Source organism: Lactuca sativa, chromosome 2, assembly GCF_002870075.4.
Source record: "Lactuca sativa cultivar Salinas chromosome 2, Lsat_Salinas_v11, whole genome shotgun sequence".
NCBI classification, from domain to species: domain Eukaryota; kingdom Viridiplantae; phylum Streptophyta; class Magnoliopsida; order Asterales; family Asteraceae; genus Lactuca; species Lactuca sativa.
In genome coordinates this window covers 210,107,360-210,120,976 of record NC_056624.2, presented here as the reverse complement: position 1 = coordinate 210,120,976, position 13,617 = coordinate 210,107,360, and the positions used below count along the sequence as shown (strand labels likewise).

At 36.8% G+C, this 13,617-nt stretch overlaps 1 protein-coding gene and 1 long non-coding RNA gene across 7 annotated transcripts; one reads left to right on the top strand and one right to left on the bottom strand.

The window, feature by feature from the left end:
• Positions 1-805: 805 nt before the first annotated feature.
• Positions 806-1,741, bottom strand: LOC122196538 (uncharacterized). Its single transcript, XR_006188525.2, has 2 exons — positions 1,601-1,741; positions 806-1,031 (listed from the first exon to the last, which is right to left on the bottom strand). It is a non-coding gene; the product is annotated as an uncharacterized LOC122196538 (long non-coding RNA).
• On the top strand, positions 1,584-6,818 carry LOC111917960 (G-type lectin S-receptor-like serine/threonine-protein kinase At4g27290). 6 transcript variants are annotated; one of them, XM_042899471.2, is made up of 9 exons: positions 3,659-3,784; positions 3,867-3,919; positions 4,134-4,642; positions 4,770-4,925; positions 5,015-5,172; positions 5,267-5,477; positions 5,571-5,808; positions 5,898-6,048; positions 6,309-6,818. In XM_042899471.2, the coding sequence occupies exons 3-9, from the start codon at positions 4,135-4,137 to the stop codon at positions 6,615-6,617; spliced, it is 1,731 nt and encodes a 576-aa protein (XP_042755405.1). In that variant the 5' UTR covers positions 3,659-3,784; positions 3,867-3,919; position 4,134; the 3' UTR covers positions 6,618-6,818. The 6 variants fall into 6 exon arrangements, with proteins under 6 accessions (XP_042755403.1, XP_023769368.1, XP_042755401.1 ...); XM_042899469.2 differs by adding an exon at positions 1,584-1,724 and having other exon boundaries at positions 3,437-4,642; XM_042899467.2 differs by having other exon boundaries at positions 3,199-4,067.
• The last annotated feature ends 6,799 nt before the right edge of the window (positions 6,819-13,617 follow it).

Sequence of the window (13,617 nt, the reverse complement as noted above, 5' to 3'; positions counted from 1 at the left end):
AAAGTTTATTATGCAAAATATTTCAATTTAATGTACTTTTATTCAACTTAATCGGTTCAACCAGTTTAATTTAGCCGGTTCAACAAGTTTAATTTAACTGGTTCAACCGGATTTTTCTAAAAACTGGCCGGTTCGTTCCGGTTCAGAAATAGACATAAAATCGTAATAGTTGAACCGCTTCCTTCTCCAGTTTTCGGTCCAACTGGTTCGACCGGCTGGTTCAAATCAGTTTTTAAAATATTGGATTTCATATTCATCAAATATTATTGTCTAACCCGCTCTCTCTTTCAACGGTGTAAATCTTTGCTAAAGGGTTAAAATTTCAAAATGATTCAACAATCTTCTAACCAGGACAAGTCCTTGCAATATTTCCTTCTATAGCGATGACAAAAGTCTTCCTTAAATCTTCCTTTTTAAGCGTCGATTTTCTAATAATGCATTAAACGAAATCGTGCATGTGTCAAAAGCACGTATATTCTATATTTTAAAAAATTAACTCAAACCATCTTTCGTTAGTTTAAAAATTACAAACTTCATTCTCCAGACAAAATTTTTTTTTTGCTCGATTTACTTTTGTTTGGAAGCTAAACTTTTTTGTTTTTTTACTTTCATATTCTACCATGAATATAAAATAATTAGGTATCATAATAATTTAATATAAAGTTGGTTTTGGATTGGGCTCTGATACGTATAAAAAGGTGGGTTTCATCGTATATACCCTTCCTAAATAGCTAAATATTGTATTTGTCCGGACTAAACTTCAAATATCGTATTTGCCCTTCCTAATGTTTTTTAATATCATATATACCCAAATCTATTTTTTTGGTAATTTTTATTGATTTATAATTGTTTTTCATAATATTAAATCATTATAATTAAAATACAATTTGAATGTACAATATTGCCCCTGCTTGCTAAAGCCTAACATATCACGTTTTCTCCCCGTCACAATCGAGCCTTCCTGCCTGATACTTCCGATAGCTGCCTACAATCACAGCTTCCAATCAATCGTTGTTGCTTCTGATCGTGCCCTGTTGTCGCGCACACACAAACACACATCAGGTAAGTAATATGTGATTCCATTCCCTTTCCTTAATTTCGATTATGTTGTTGTTTGATTGTTCAACAAGAACTCAAAAGTTGTAGCTTTATAGTCCTCATGTCTTGTGTTATAACACACATATATATATTAGCCGACAAGGATTACCCAATCTTTATAGAAAAGATTTCATTGACTTTTGAGTAAATCTTTGTTTTCTCATGTGAAGGTTGAAGTATAATCTAAATGTTCATCGACTAGGATTACCCAATCTTTCTAGGATTACCTTGATTGTAGCTCAAATCCAACATAACTAATCTATTAAATACAACATTACTATGTTAATTGTAAAAAGAATTTGAAAATTTGAAACTAGGAACCCTAAAATAGGAATTTGCATTACAGATGATTGAATACTCTGCCTACAGATCCAGTATGCAATGTGTGGGTGGAACATAGCTCCAAAATTCAATGTTGAACAGAGGGAGAAGGCGAACTAATCCCACAAATTTGGTGAATGGTGAGCCTACGTAGTTTATTTCCAAGGGGTAATTTAGTCACCTGAGTGTGTGTGACACCGGGGAAGCAGCGATCAGAAGTGCGATCGAAAGTATCAGGGAGTAGCAGGCTCAATCGTGATTAACTTCAAACATATGATGCGTGAACGTGATGCAATAACAGAAAGGTACGATTGGAACTACAATAGGTTTAGAATATGATAATCCTTTTGAGTTCTTGTTGAACAATCAAACAACAACAACATAATCCAAAGTAAGGAAAGGGAATGGAATCGTATATTACTTACCGATACTAAACTATTGTAAAAAAAAAAAAAAGACTAAAAGCCAAAACTATTGTGACAAAAGTTAAAAAGACAAAAATATATTATTTATACATTTGTTGCTTTATTATATATAATAACTATTTGTTACTTATATATGTTTTTTTTTTTTTAATCTTAAAATAAGTTCAGTAATACAATCATTATTATTTATTATTATTTTAGTTTGATTATTTAATATAATCTTATTAATTATGTTTGTTTTTATTAAATTTTTATGTTTGGTTCCACGCTTTAGTTATCTTTATGATTTTTGAATTATTATTTTTTTGAAGTTTTATTCGAATGCATTGTCTAATTAGCTTTGAAGCTTAAATTATCTTTTCATTAGCTTTGAAGCTTAAATTATCTTTTCATTAGCTTTGAAGCTTGAATTATCTTTTCCTGGTTTTTTTTTTAAAGATTTTTCTCATTCATTCTAAAATCATATTTTTCCTCATTGATTTTCCATTTACAATATTCATTTGGACTATACAAATCGATAACCTTGGAATTTATTTAATCATCATAAATTTATTTAGAAAGTAAATTAGTTATCATTTTCAATTCTTTTATTGTAATTTTAGATCTACACAAAAAAAAATAGATTACAATCAAAGCAAACTAAAAATAAGTTCAAGTCGCAAAATTGAATTAAGTTATAAATTAGGATTACAATGACCATGGAATCTTGAATAAATATACACAGACAAAACATTAAAAAAAGACAAAATTAATATATTTGACAAAAATAATAAAAAAAATAGAAAATTTTATTCAAACAAAATGTCAAAAAAATATAAAAGAATAAAACATTAAAAAAATTATTCAACCAAAAAAAACATTAGATAATGTATTCGAATAGAAAATCATAACATATAATGTGTATATTCTAAATAATAAAAACAAAGATAAACAATAAATAAATAGTTAAAGTATAAAAAATAGAGAAATATCTAATTAATCTATATATTAAAAAAATTGGAGAAAAATATTTAATGATTATAAGTATGATGGAAATAAAGTAACATTTAATTATTTAACTAACTATTGTTAAAAGTGTAAATTTATTACCGTATAGTTATATAAGAAAATTTAAATCCGAAAATTCTTACCCGAATAAGAATAACCCATTGTGATTGGTGAAAACCATCGTTTGGCCCTACTCATTGACTAAATAAGGTACCCACAAGTCCCGTCACTCTCATACCATCGTGATCGAGCGTTTATGTGTTCTATCATTCTACTTGGGATTTCTAGTTTTAATTAATACAATATAACTTGTGTGGCAAGTCGATCGACCATTGTAGCAAGTGGGTGTTGTTGAAAATAGCTGGTCAACAGCGTGTTACTTGGACGGTTGCTAATTATCTCAAGTGTGGACCATCATCTTTGAATTTTGCCTCTAAATTTCCCCGGTCAGGAAAGTTTGTTTCTTTTTGCCCATGTCGTTTATGGCTTAAACCCACACATAATCCACATATGAACGAGGGACAAGTTCACATTCATGGAGAAGATTACCATATTCTTCGTATGCTTTGGTACTCTTCTAATCTCAATTTTGATAACTTTTGCAGCAGCAGCAGACACCATATCAGCAAATCAAACCATCACAGATGGTGACACCATTGTTTCAGCTGGTGAAATCTTTGAAATGGGGTTCTTCAGACCTGGCACATCAAATAATCGGTACGTAGGGATATGGTACAAGATGATACCAACCCGTACGGTGGTGTGGGTTGCTAACACAGAGACTCCATTGAATGATACGTCTGGTGTGCTCAGAGTTAGCCAGGGTGCACTCCAAGTTCTCACTGGTAGCAATTCTGTAATCTGGTCTTCAAATTCATCCGCATCTGACAGGGGTGGCGATCTGGTGGCACAGCTTTTGGATAATGGAAATCTTGTTCTCAGGGATCAGGAAAGTTTAATTTGGCAAAGTTTTGATTATCCTGTAGACACCCTTCTCTCAGGAATGAAAATCGGCGTGGATTTGATAACAGGAAGAGAAACATACTTGAGGTCATGGAGGAGCGATGATGACCCTTCTCCTTCTGCAGGTCAGTATGTCTTTCGGGTGGATACAAATGGGTATCCACAACTTTTTGAGAGGCAAAATATGGCTCCAGTATCGAGATTCGGACCATGGAATGGTGTTACATTCAATGGCATGCCTAATTTAGGCGAAAATTCAATATTCACACACCGGTTTGTTTTCAATGAGAATGAGATATACTATGAATATGCACTTGTGAACGACTCGCTTATTTCCAGGATGCATTTGAGTGCGGATGGCAGAATCGAAGACTTGATTTGGGTGAATCGCACACAAAATTGGACTGTCTATTCGACTGCAAGTAACATTGATGCTTGTGCGCGTTATGCTATCTGTGGTCCATATGGAAACTGCAACATCAACAACGCCCCTGCTTGTAGTTGCCTGGAAGGGTTTGAACCACGGCGCCCTGAAGAATGGAATTTAGCAGACTGGTCAAGTGGGTGTCAAAGGATAACACCATTAGCTGGTGGGAATGGGGATGGATTCCGTACACTTTCAGGTGTAAAATTCCCAGACACAAATCGTTCGGTGTACAATTTGAACATGACACTTGATGATTGTGAAGCAACTTGCAAAGAGAATATCTCTTGTACAGCTTATGCGAGTTTAGATATCAGAAATGGTGGAAGCGGATGCTTGCAATGGTTCGATGATCTAATGGATATTCGGGTGTATGAAGAAACACAAGAACTTCACATAAGAATGCCTGCTTCGGAACTACCAAGTAAGGCTTCTCTTCTCCATTTCCATCTCTGTTATTGAAGCTTTAATTGTAGTTGTATATGATTCGTGTGTATATGTACAAAATAACATCCTGATGATCAGTTGTCATTTATTTGGATTGAATAAAGGCCCTACTTCCCCAGAATATGGCTCAGGGTCTGGAAAGAAGAAACCAACGATCGCCATAGCTGTGTCAGCTTCAATTGGTTCATTTATTGTATGTTTGATTCTAGCACTGTATGTAGCATGGAGAAAGAAGAAAAGATCTCGCAAGAGAAGACAAGGTACCCCAACCAAGTTCTGTTTTTCGGGTCTATATATTACTAGAAATTAGCAGACACACTAATTATATATACTATATCCTAACTTGTAGTTTTGATGCAAGCCCGTGAGGACAAGTATACCAATGATGAGGATAGGAATAAAGATACAGAGCTGTCGGCATTTAGCCTGTCCATGATTGCTAAGTCAACTAACAACTTTGCTCTCGACAATAAGCTTGGTGAAGGTGGATTTGGTCCAGTTTACAAGGTAATACATTACATTCCCTCTTTATTTGAAAAACAGTAATTAATATTTACATATGAAAGATAGCTAATAATATATCCGTAACCTGAATCTTTAGGGTGTGTTTGAAGATGGACGAGAAATAGCTGTGAAACGACTCTCAGCAACCTCATCACAAGGGCTTGATGAATTCAAGAATGAAGTTGGATGTATTGCCAAACTTCAGCATCGAAATCTTGTGAAGCTTCTCGGATACTGCATCCAAGGAGATGAAAGAATGTTGATATATGAATACATGGAGAACAAAAGCCTTGACTTCTTTATATTCGGTTCGAACACACACATGTCACTTGCGATATATATATAGTAATTAGTTTGTTAATTGTATATACACTAATTAATTTAGTGAGTTTGTTTGGCAGATGCATCTAGAAGTATCATGCTTGATTGGCCTCTTCGTTTTCATATTATCAATGGGATTGCTCGAGGACTTGTTTATTTGCATCAAGATTCACGCCTACGAATCGTCCATAGAGATCTGAAAGCTGGTAATATATTACTGGACAAGAACATGAATCCCAAGATATCGGATTTTGGCCTTGCTAGAAAGTTTAGCGGGTATGAGACTGAAGCTAACACGAACAGAGTGGTTGGAACTTAGTAAGAATCTAAGATATTCTCATTTGATTGTATTAGTTTCATTTAAAATTCTCATACATGATCAATGAATTTGTCAAACTATATTTCAGTGGTTACATCTCTCCGGAGTATGCAGTGCACGGCCTTTTCTCGGTAAAGTCGGATGTGTACAGCTTTGGAGTTTTGGTGTTGGAAATTGTGAGTGGGAAGAAAAATAGAGGATTTTCTCAACAAGATTACAATGACACCCTTATTGGTCATGTAAGTAAATAAATACATGAGGCCTATATTCTGAAACCCACCATATATACCCGAATTATACTCTAGCTCATTAATCGCTTGATGGAAGTTATTCTGAAACACCCCATATATGCATGATGGAAGTTATTTTTAGCCTTAAGGCTTATAAGTGGCTAATAATCCTTACTCTCTATCAATATGAAATGGATTATTAGATAGCATTTTGTGACTATATATTAACGCCATGGATTATGCTAATAACTTCTTATCTTGATAATTAGGCATGGAAACTCCACAAAGAGGGAAAGTCGGTTGAGCTAGTTAGCTCATCTGTGCGAGACTCATGTGTGGCCTCTCAAGTACTACGGGCAGTGCATATTGGTTTGTTATGCGTGCAACATCATGCAGAAGATAGGCCCACGATGTCGTCAGTGGTTCTTATGCTGGGTAATGAGAACTATTTGCCTCCACCTAAGCAACCTGCATTTTTTGCGGAAGAGAGGTTTGTGACAGAAATCAACTCTTTGTCATCGGCCCCAACATTGGATTCTATCAATGAAGTCACCGTAACACTTATGAATGCTCGATAGCAAGTAAATTCCTCCCTTATTATGGTATTCTTTTTTTTTTTCAACTATATATGATTCTATAATGCATCATGTATATGTAAAGAAAATGTAATTACGAAAACCTACATACATAGCAATTTTGAGATTCGAATATCAGTCTGACTTGGATAATTTAAGGATAATGTATATAAACACTTTCCAAAATCTGCGATTTCGACCCTATTGCCTCGTGTATCAGTTGTAATTTATTTGTTCAAACCCTAGAAAGCTGAATCTGTGACTTTAGTTTCCATGAACCATTATTTTCAAAAAATATATATTTTTTTTAAAAATGCTACCACGAAAACCGCATAAGAAATAAAAAAACAAACCCCACGAAATGTGTCCATCCACCATTGTTAGCAACTTGCACTTTTGTGTTCAGGAACAATCCCAATTCTTGAACAAAGTCTTGATCTGTTTATCCAACAAAAGTTTTTTTATACGGATTATGCAAGCAGTGGAGATATATTATCGTTCCAAATGATTATGCATAAAACGAACCTATTGGTTTAAACTAGAAAACTTTGACATTAGCTATTTGGGCACCAACCAAATAATGGTTATGTTAGGAATACCCCAACCCTAAGAGCCTCCAAAAATCATTATATAAAAGATGAGGAGTGTGGACCTTCCTTGTTAAACCGATGTGGGAACTCCTTAAAGTTGATAGTTAAAATCCATGGAGTTACACATAAGGATGGAAATGGGGTGGGATGAGGCGGGGTTAACCATCCGTGTCCCCATCGTCGAGTGCCTAAGCTTGTCCCCATCCTCGAATGATGCATGGAATCTATCAACATAATGAAATCTAATACAATATGAATTAATTCTTGTCTTCTCATTCATTATTGTGTGGATATAAATACAAATACAAAGGGATCAATGCCAAATATAACACACAATAAACAAGGAAATAATCTCGTCTAATAGACCCCCTCTGGAGCGGGAGGAGGACGTATGTTCAAACTAGATTTGAAGTCCAAGAAGAGTTGACAAGGCAATCCTTTGATGAAAATGTCTGAATACTGATAAGCAGAAGGGATATGTAGAACACGGATTGCATACTGATAAGCAGAAGGGATATGTAGAACACGGATGTGACTAGGAGCAACTTTCTCCCGGACGAAGTGTATGTCCATTTCAATATGTTTCGTATATTGGTTTTGTACGGGATTACCAGATAAGTAGAGAGCGGAAACATTATCACAATAAACCAAAGTAGCAATCTTGAGAGGGGTTTGAAGCGCGAAAAGAAGATTAAGCAACCAACAAGCCTAAGCAACACCATTAGCAACCCCAAGGTATTCGGCTTCAACACTTGAACGGATCAAGGTCGGTTGTCGTTTAATAGACTACGAAATCAAATTATCACCTAGGAATACACAATATCGGGATGTCGAAGGATGTGTGTTGGGACAACCACCCCCGATCGGCATCAATATATTCAATAAGTTGAGATGGCTTGCTAGAGTACAGATGCAAGCCAAGTTGAAGAGTACCTTTTAAATAACGAAGAATGTGTTTTAAAGCATTTAAGTGTGGTTCCCGTGGAGCATACATGAAGATACACATTTGGTGAACAACATAGGCGATGTCGGGTCTAGTAAAAGCTAGATACTATAGAGCACCAACTAACTGGAAATAGGTACTAGGATCAGCAACTAGATCACCAACCAAAATATTGAGCTTAGAGTTAGTGTTTGTTGGTGTAGCATCTGATTTATAGGTTTCCATTTTGGCTCTCTTGAGAATATCACCTGCGTATTTTTGTTGTGAAAGAAACATATTGGCTTTAGAGTAGCTAACTGGATTACCCAAGAAGTAAGTGAGTTTACTAGAGGTCATTCATGTGAAAATCAGATTTTAAGGAAGATATGATTTGGACCTTTATCTGAGGGGAAGAAGTCGTAAACTATGCCATCGACATAGACAAGTAGATAATCATATTCATTATTTTTCAAAAATTAAACAAAGAGTTGTCACTCTTACTGCAAACAAAACCGATACTCAACAAGTAGGGAGAAAATCGTTGATACCAAGCCTGTGGTGCTTGCTTCAACCCATATAACGACTTACGTAACTTAAAAACATATCCAGGAAAACTTGGATCCACAAAACCTAGAGGTTGTTGTATGTAGACTATTTCCTTGAGATTCCCATGGAGGAAAGTGTTTTGGACGTCAAGTTGGTGAATAGATCAATGATAACTCAATGCAAGAATAATAACTGTTCGGATTGTTGCAAATTTGGCAACAGGACTAAACGTTTCGCCATAGTCCACACCGGTGTTGCAGAAATCGGCCTTGGCGGCCGATTAATCGGCGATTAATCGTTTGGCGGCCTTAAACCAATTACGATTAAGGTGCTTGGCGGAAATTGGTCAAAATCGGTCAAAGTCGGCCTTGGCGGCCCTTGGCGGTCTCGGCGGTCATAGGCGGAAATTTTTAAAAAATTCAAAAAAAAATAATTTTCAAATTTTTAAGCTTTCAAATTTTAAAAAATTAAACTAAAATTTTCAAAATTTTGAAATTTTGAAATTTTAAATTTTCAAATACTTAGTTTTTTAGAGAATATTAATTTTTTAAATAATTTTATTAAGAATTAAGGGTCCTCGATTAATCTCCGATTAATCCCCGCCTAGTCCGATTAATCGTTTATCGCTAGTCGACCGCCGAGCTACCGCCAAACGATTTTTACAACATTGGTCCACACCAAACTCTTGTGACTTACCATTAACAACCAAACGAACTTTGTACCGCTCAAGAGACATGTCTGGCTTAAATTTATGTCGAAAAATCCAATGACAATGTATTCTGTTTAAGTAAAGCATTAAATTCATTGGTCATAGCACAATTACAGTTTCAGTCAAGGAGAGTTGACTTAGGAGAAGTAGGAATCAGAGAAATAGAACTGGAGTGAAGGGCATATTTGGGATTTGGTTTGTGTATCCCACTTTGAGATCGTGCATGGATGTGCACTTTATATACCTATCTAGCTTTAATTTTATAAACTTAACTACTTAGCTAAATTATGCATTTATAGGCAGTGTACCTAGTAAGATTATGGAATAGCTTGGGTAAATCATGTGTCGATCACAGGGAACGGTATTTAATTAATAAAATAACTACTAAAAGCGACTAAAAGTGTGGCTTTTATCTAATTTTACAAGTTTAGAAAAAACTTAAACTAAAATACCTAATTAATGACTACAAAGATTATTTAAAACAAAGAATAAAAGATACTCTTATTTAGATTCGAATCCATCCTTTTTCCTGTGGTTGATTTCAAGACAATGGATTAATTCTGTTAGTTACCAAATAAAATTAACCAGTCATCATGGTCAGACTGACTAGCATAAGTGAATTTAACAACTTTAACCCCAATGATCATGCAAGTTAAGGACACTAAATTAATTTTAAAGGTAATTTAGACTCTGAATGATAGAATCTACAGATTACTTTTCTTTGGGCAAGTATAATAATTGAACAAATATTATGATCAAATACAGCTCTCTAACACAGTTAAACAACTAACTTATCACATATACTAGGATATGGCCAATCCTATCTCTAGCAATTTAATGATTATAAAAAACTAGGTAAATCAATTTCATGCAATCAACAGCAGTTTAATTACACAAAACTTGAGACGATAAAATAAAGATATGAACTTTAACAAGCTAGGTTTAGATTTATCAAACAATATTTAAAGCAAAAACCAACTTCATCAATCCATTAAACAAGAAATCAACACATAGTAATTAAAAGTTCATCTAATCTAAACAAAAGCAAGGGTTATTAGCCTATAATCACAGCTAGAAAACACATAAACAAAAGGTAAACTAAGCTAAACATCATTAAAATAAGAAAACCGAATGCGTAGATGTGAATCCTTGCTCCAATCTCTTTTATCCTTTGATATATAGTCGAATTATGCCCTCCAAGTGTTCTAGGAAGGGTCTTTCATCGTAAATAATTGCATCCTTAATCCATCTACCCTATCGAATCAACCAAATGTTCGGAATATATATAATTACCAAAATATGGTCACCACATCATGGTTGATGAAACAACCCAATTTTTACGTCCATAAATTTCGTTTTAATTAATTAATTTAATTAAACATTCGTAGGAAAATATTGTCGAATCATAACATCTCATAAAACAATGTATAATGTCTGAAAACCCAATCGTAAAATAGTGATAATGTTAGAGTACAATCCCAATGAATCTCATAGTACAGAATCTGAGGTGTGTGCATGATGTGCACCTACCGCGCCAGCTCCTTCCCCTTCGCTGGAGAGGTACCTGAAACAAAACTGAAAACTGTAAGCACGAAGCTTTGTGAATTCCCCCATCGTACCACATACCATACAATATACTGTCAGACAATTCTAGGGCGCCTGACTTACCCAGGGTAAACCATTCTGGGGTGTTTGACGTACCCAGGTCAAGCCATTCTGGGGTGCTTGACGTACCCGTCGGGCTATTTCACCCGACTACCTGGGACTATTTCACCCCCTACTACTACCAAATAAACACATAGCATAACATAATGTACTGTCAGACAATTATGGGGTGTCTGACTTACCCAGGTCAAGCCATTATGGGGTGCTTGACATACCCGTCTGTCTATTTCACCCGACTACTGGGGACTATTTCACCTTACTACTACCACATAAACTGTAACGCCCCGATTCTCAGGTATTGTTTTAAATAAGATGTATTGGGTTAAGCTCTACTCGACGAGTTAATTGCCCTACTTGTCGAGTAGCAGTGGGGTGGGATCGCGTGTTAAGTGACCTACTCGACGAGTCCATATTAGGACTCGGTGAGTAGGAGCTGGCATATGAAACCCTAAATCCCGGGGGTTTGTACCCCTATTTAAAGGGACCTTAGTCTCCCTTGGACCTCTTTACAGTTCTAAGGAGTCCTTGAGAGCCCTTATTCGTCTGTGTGACTTGTGTATGTGTTGAAGCTTGAAAAGAGAATTTTTGGAAGGAGAAGACTTGGAGGAGGAGGGGATTGGAGCAATTAGAGTGTGGAAATCAACATTCATCTCAGATATCATCTTCCAGAGGTACCTAAACCGTCATTTTCCTTATATATCTCCTCTATTGGTTGATTTTTAGGGTTTTCTTGGAATATCAAGTTGGTATGATGAGCTATGGGCTAGATCTGAAGTTGTAACTTCAGATCTGGACCCTCTTCGGATTCTAGAAGCATAAAGTTATAGTTTTGGTCGTGATTGAGGTCCCTCTTGGGCATGAAGCCCCGTTAAGAGCTTAGATTTGGCATTTGGAGCATTTAAAGCCATGCATGGACGTAAAGTTTGCAACTTTACTTGATAAGCATGCCCTAGAAGCTTGGATCTGTGAGTTGGAGCCGCTGCATGGCTCAAAATAGGTCTGTATGGGAAAAGGACTGAATGGACTCAGCGAGTCGCAAGGTTGACTCGACGAGTCACATGAAGATGACTGTGAACTCGATGAGTTGGATGAACAACTCGGCGAGTCCGATGATGATTTCCATAGACTCGGCGAGTTGAAGAACAACTCGGCGAGTCGGATGGAGGATGCAGAGGGTACGATCAGCCGGAGCCTATAAGTAAACCCCAAAATACCATGCAGTTATTTGATATTCTGATATGTTAGAACAACATGCTAGTGCTAGGCTAGGGATCTTCAGGAATTGCATGATAGATTTGCTTGATTACATAATGCCTATTAACCTAGGGTTTCTTGTGCGTGGAATTGACATCATAACTGTAGATGTTTAGTGTATGCATCACGGTTGTACATAATAAAGACCTTATAGCCTGAGAAGGTTGATTCGGCCTTCGGGTAGGATTGGATATTCGAAAGTCTATTGGGTTCAACGTTATGTGCAGCTAGCATACACTGGCGCTGCAGGGGATGATGGAAGTTTCATGGATGTGTGGGTCGTGATAAGTTGTGAGACTAGATGCAAGATATTTGGTATTCCCCTAGAAGTGAGGTTTGAGCGTATTTCCTATGTTGATGATATTGTTAGGGCGTTGTGGTGATACTTGAGACAAATATGGGTAGGTGTGGAAGGTAGTGTGGGCCCGTACTACTGAAAGCACAGGATCCATACGCGTAGCGAGGAAATCACAACCCCTAGGGTTTGTGTGTTTTGGTCTCCTGACATTATGTTATTTATCTGATGACTTATATATATATATATATATATATATATATATATATATATATATATATATATATATATATATATATATATATATATATCAATATGGTGGTGACGAGGCATGTTGCTTCGGGATCCGGATCAGGATCAGGATCGGGGTCGGGAGACGGAGGGTTGGAGGTGCCGATAGCACCTGAGCCCGTGGTTCAAATAGGGACCGAGGAGTTGGATGCCAGGATCCGGGAGATCATGCACGATGAGATTGTTGTTGTGTTTCAGGCACAGCTGCCAGAGATGTTTGGGTCGATTAAGAGCACGATGGTGGAGTACTTTGATGAGCGATATGCAGCTCTAGCAGAGGCAGCTGCCGTTGCAGCCACTTCGGCTGTAACTGCGGTAGGGGTTGTGGGAGGAGCCGACAGGGCTTTCCAGTACCGGGACTTCGATAATACGAAGCCCCCGACATTTGATGGTACACAGGATGCGATCAGGGCTATGCGGTGGTTGCTGACGTGCAGGGTTGTTTCTTCACGTGCTCATGTCCTGCTGACCAGAAGGTCAAGTGTGCTATGAACCTGCTTAGGCTCGGGGCAAAGGACTGGTGGAGATTGACGACAAGTTCATATTCTGATGATCAGCAGGCTGCTATTACTTGGGAGCAGTTCCGGGATATGTTTCGCACCCGCTACATTCTGCACGTGGAACGGGAGCGGCTTGCTCAGGAGTTTTTGACATTGAGAAAGGATGGGGAGTCTGTGATGGAGATCACCCGGATGTTCACTGAGAGGGCTATGTTTTTCCCGGAGTTGCGT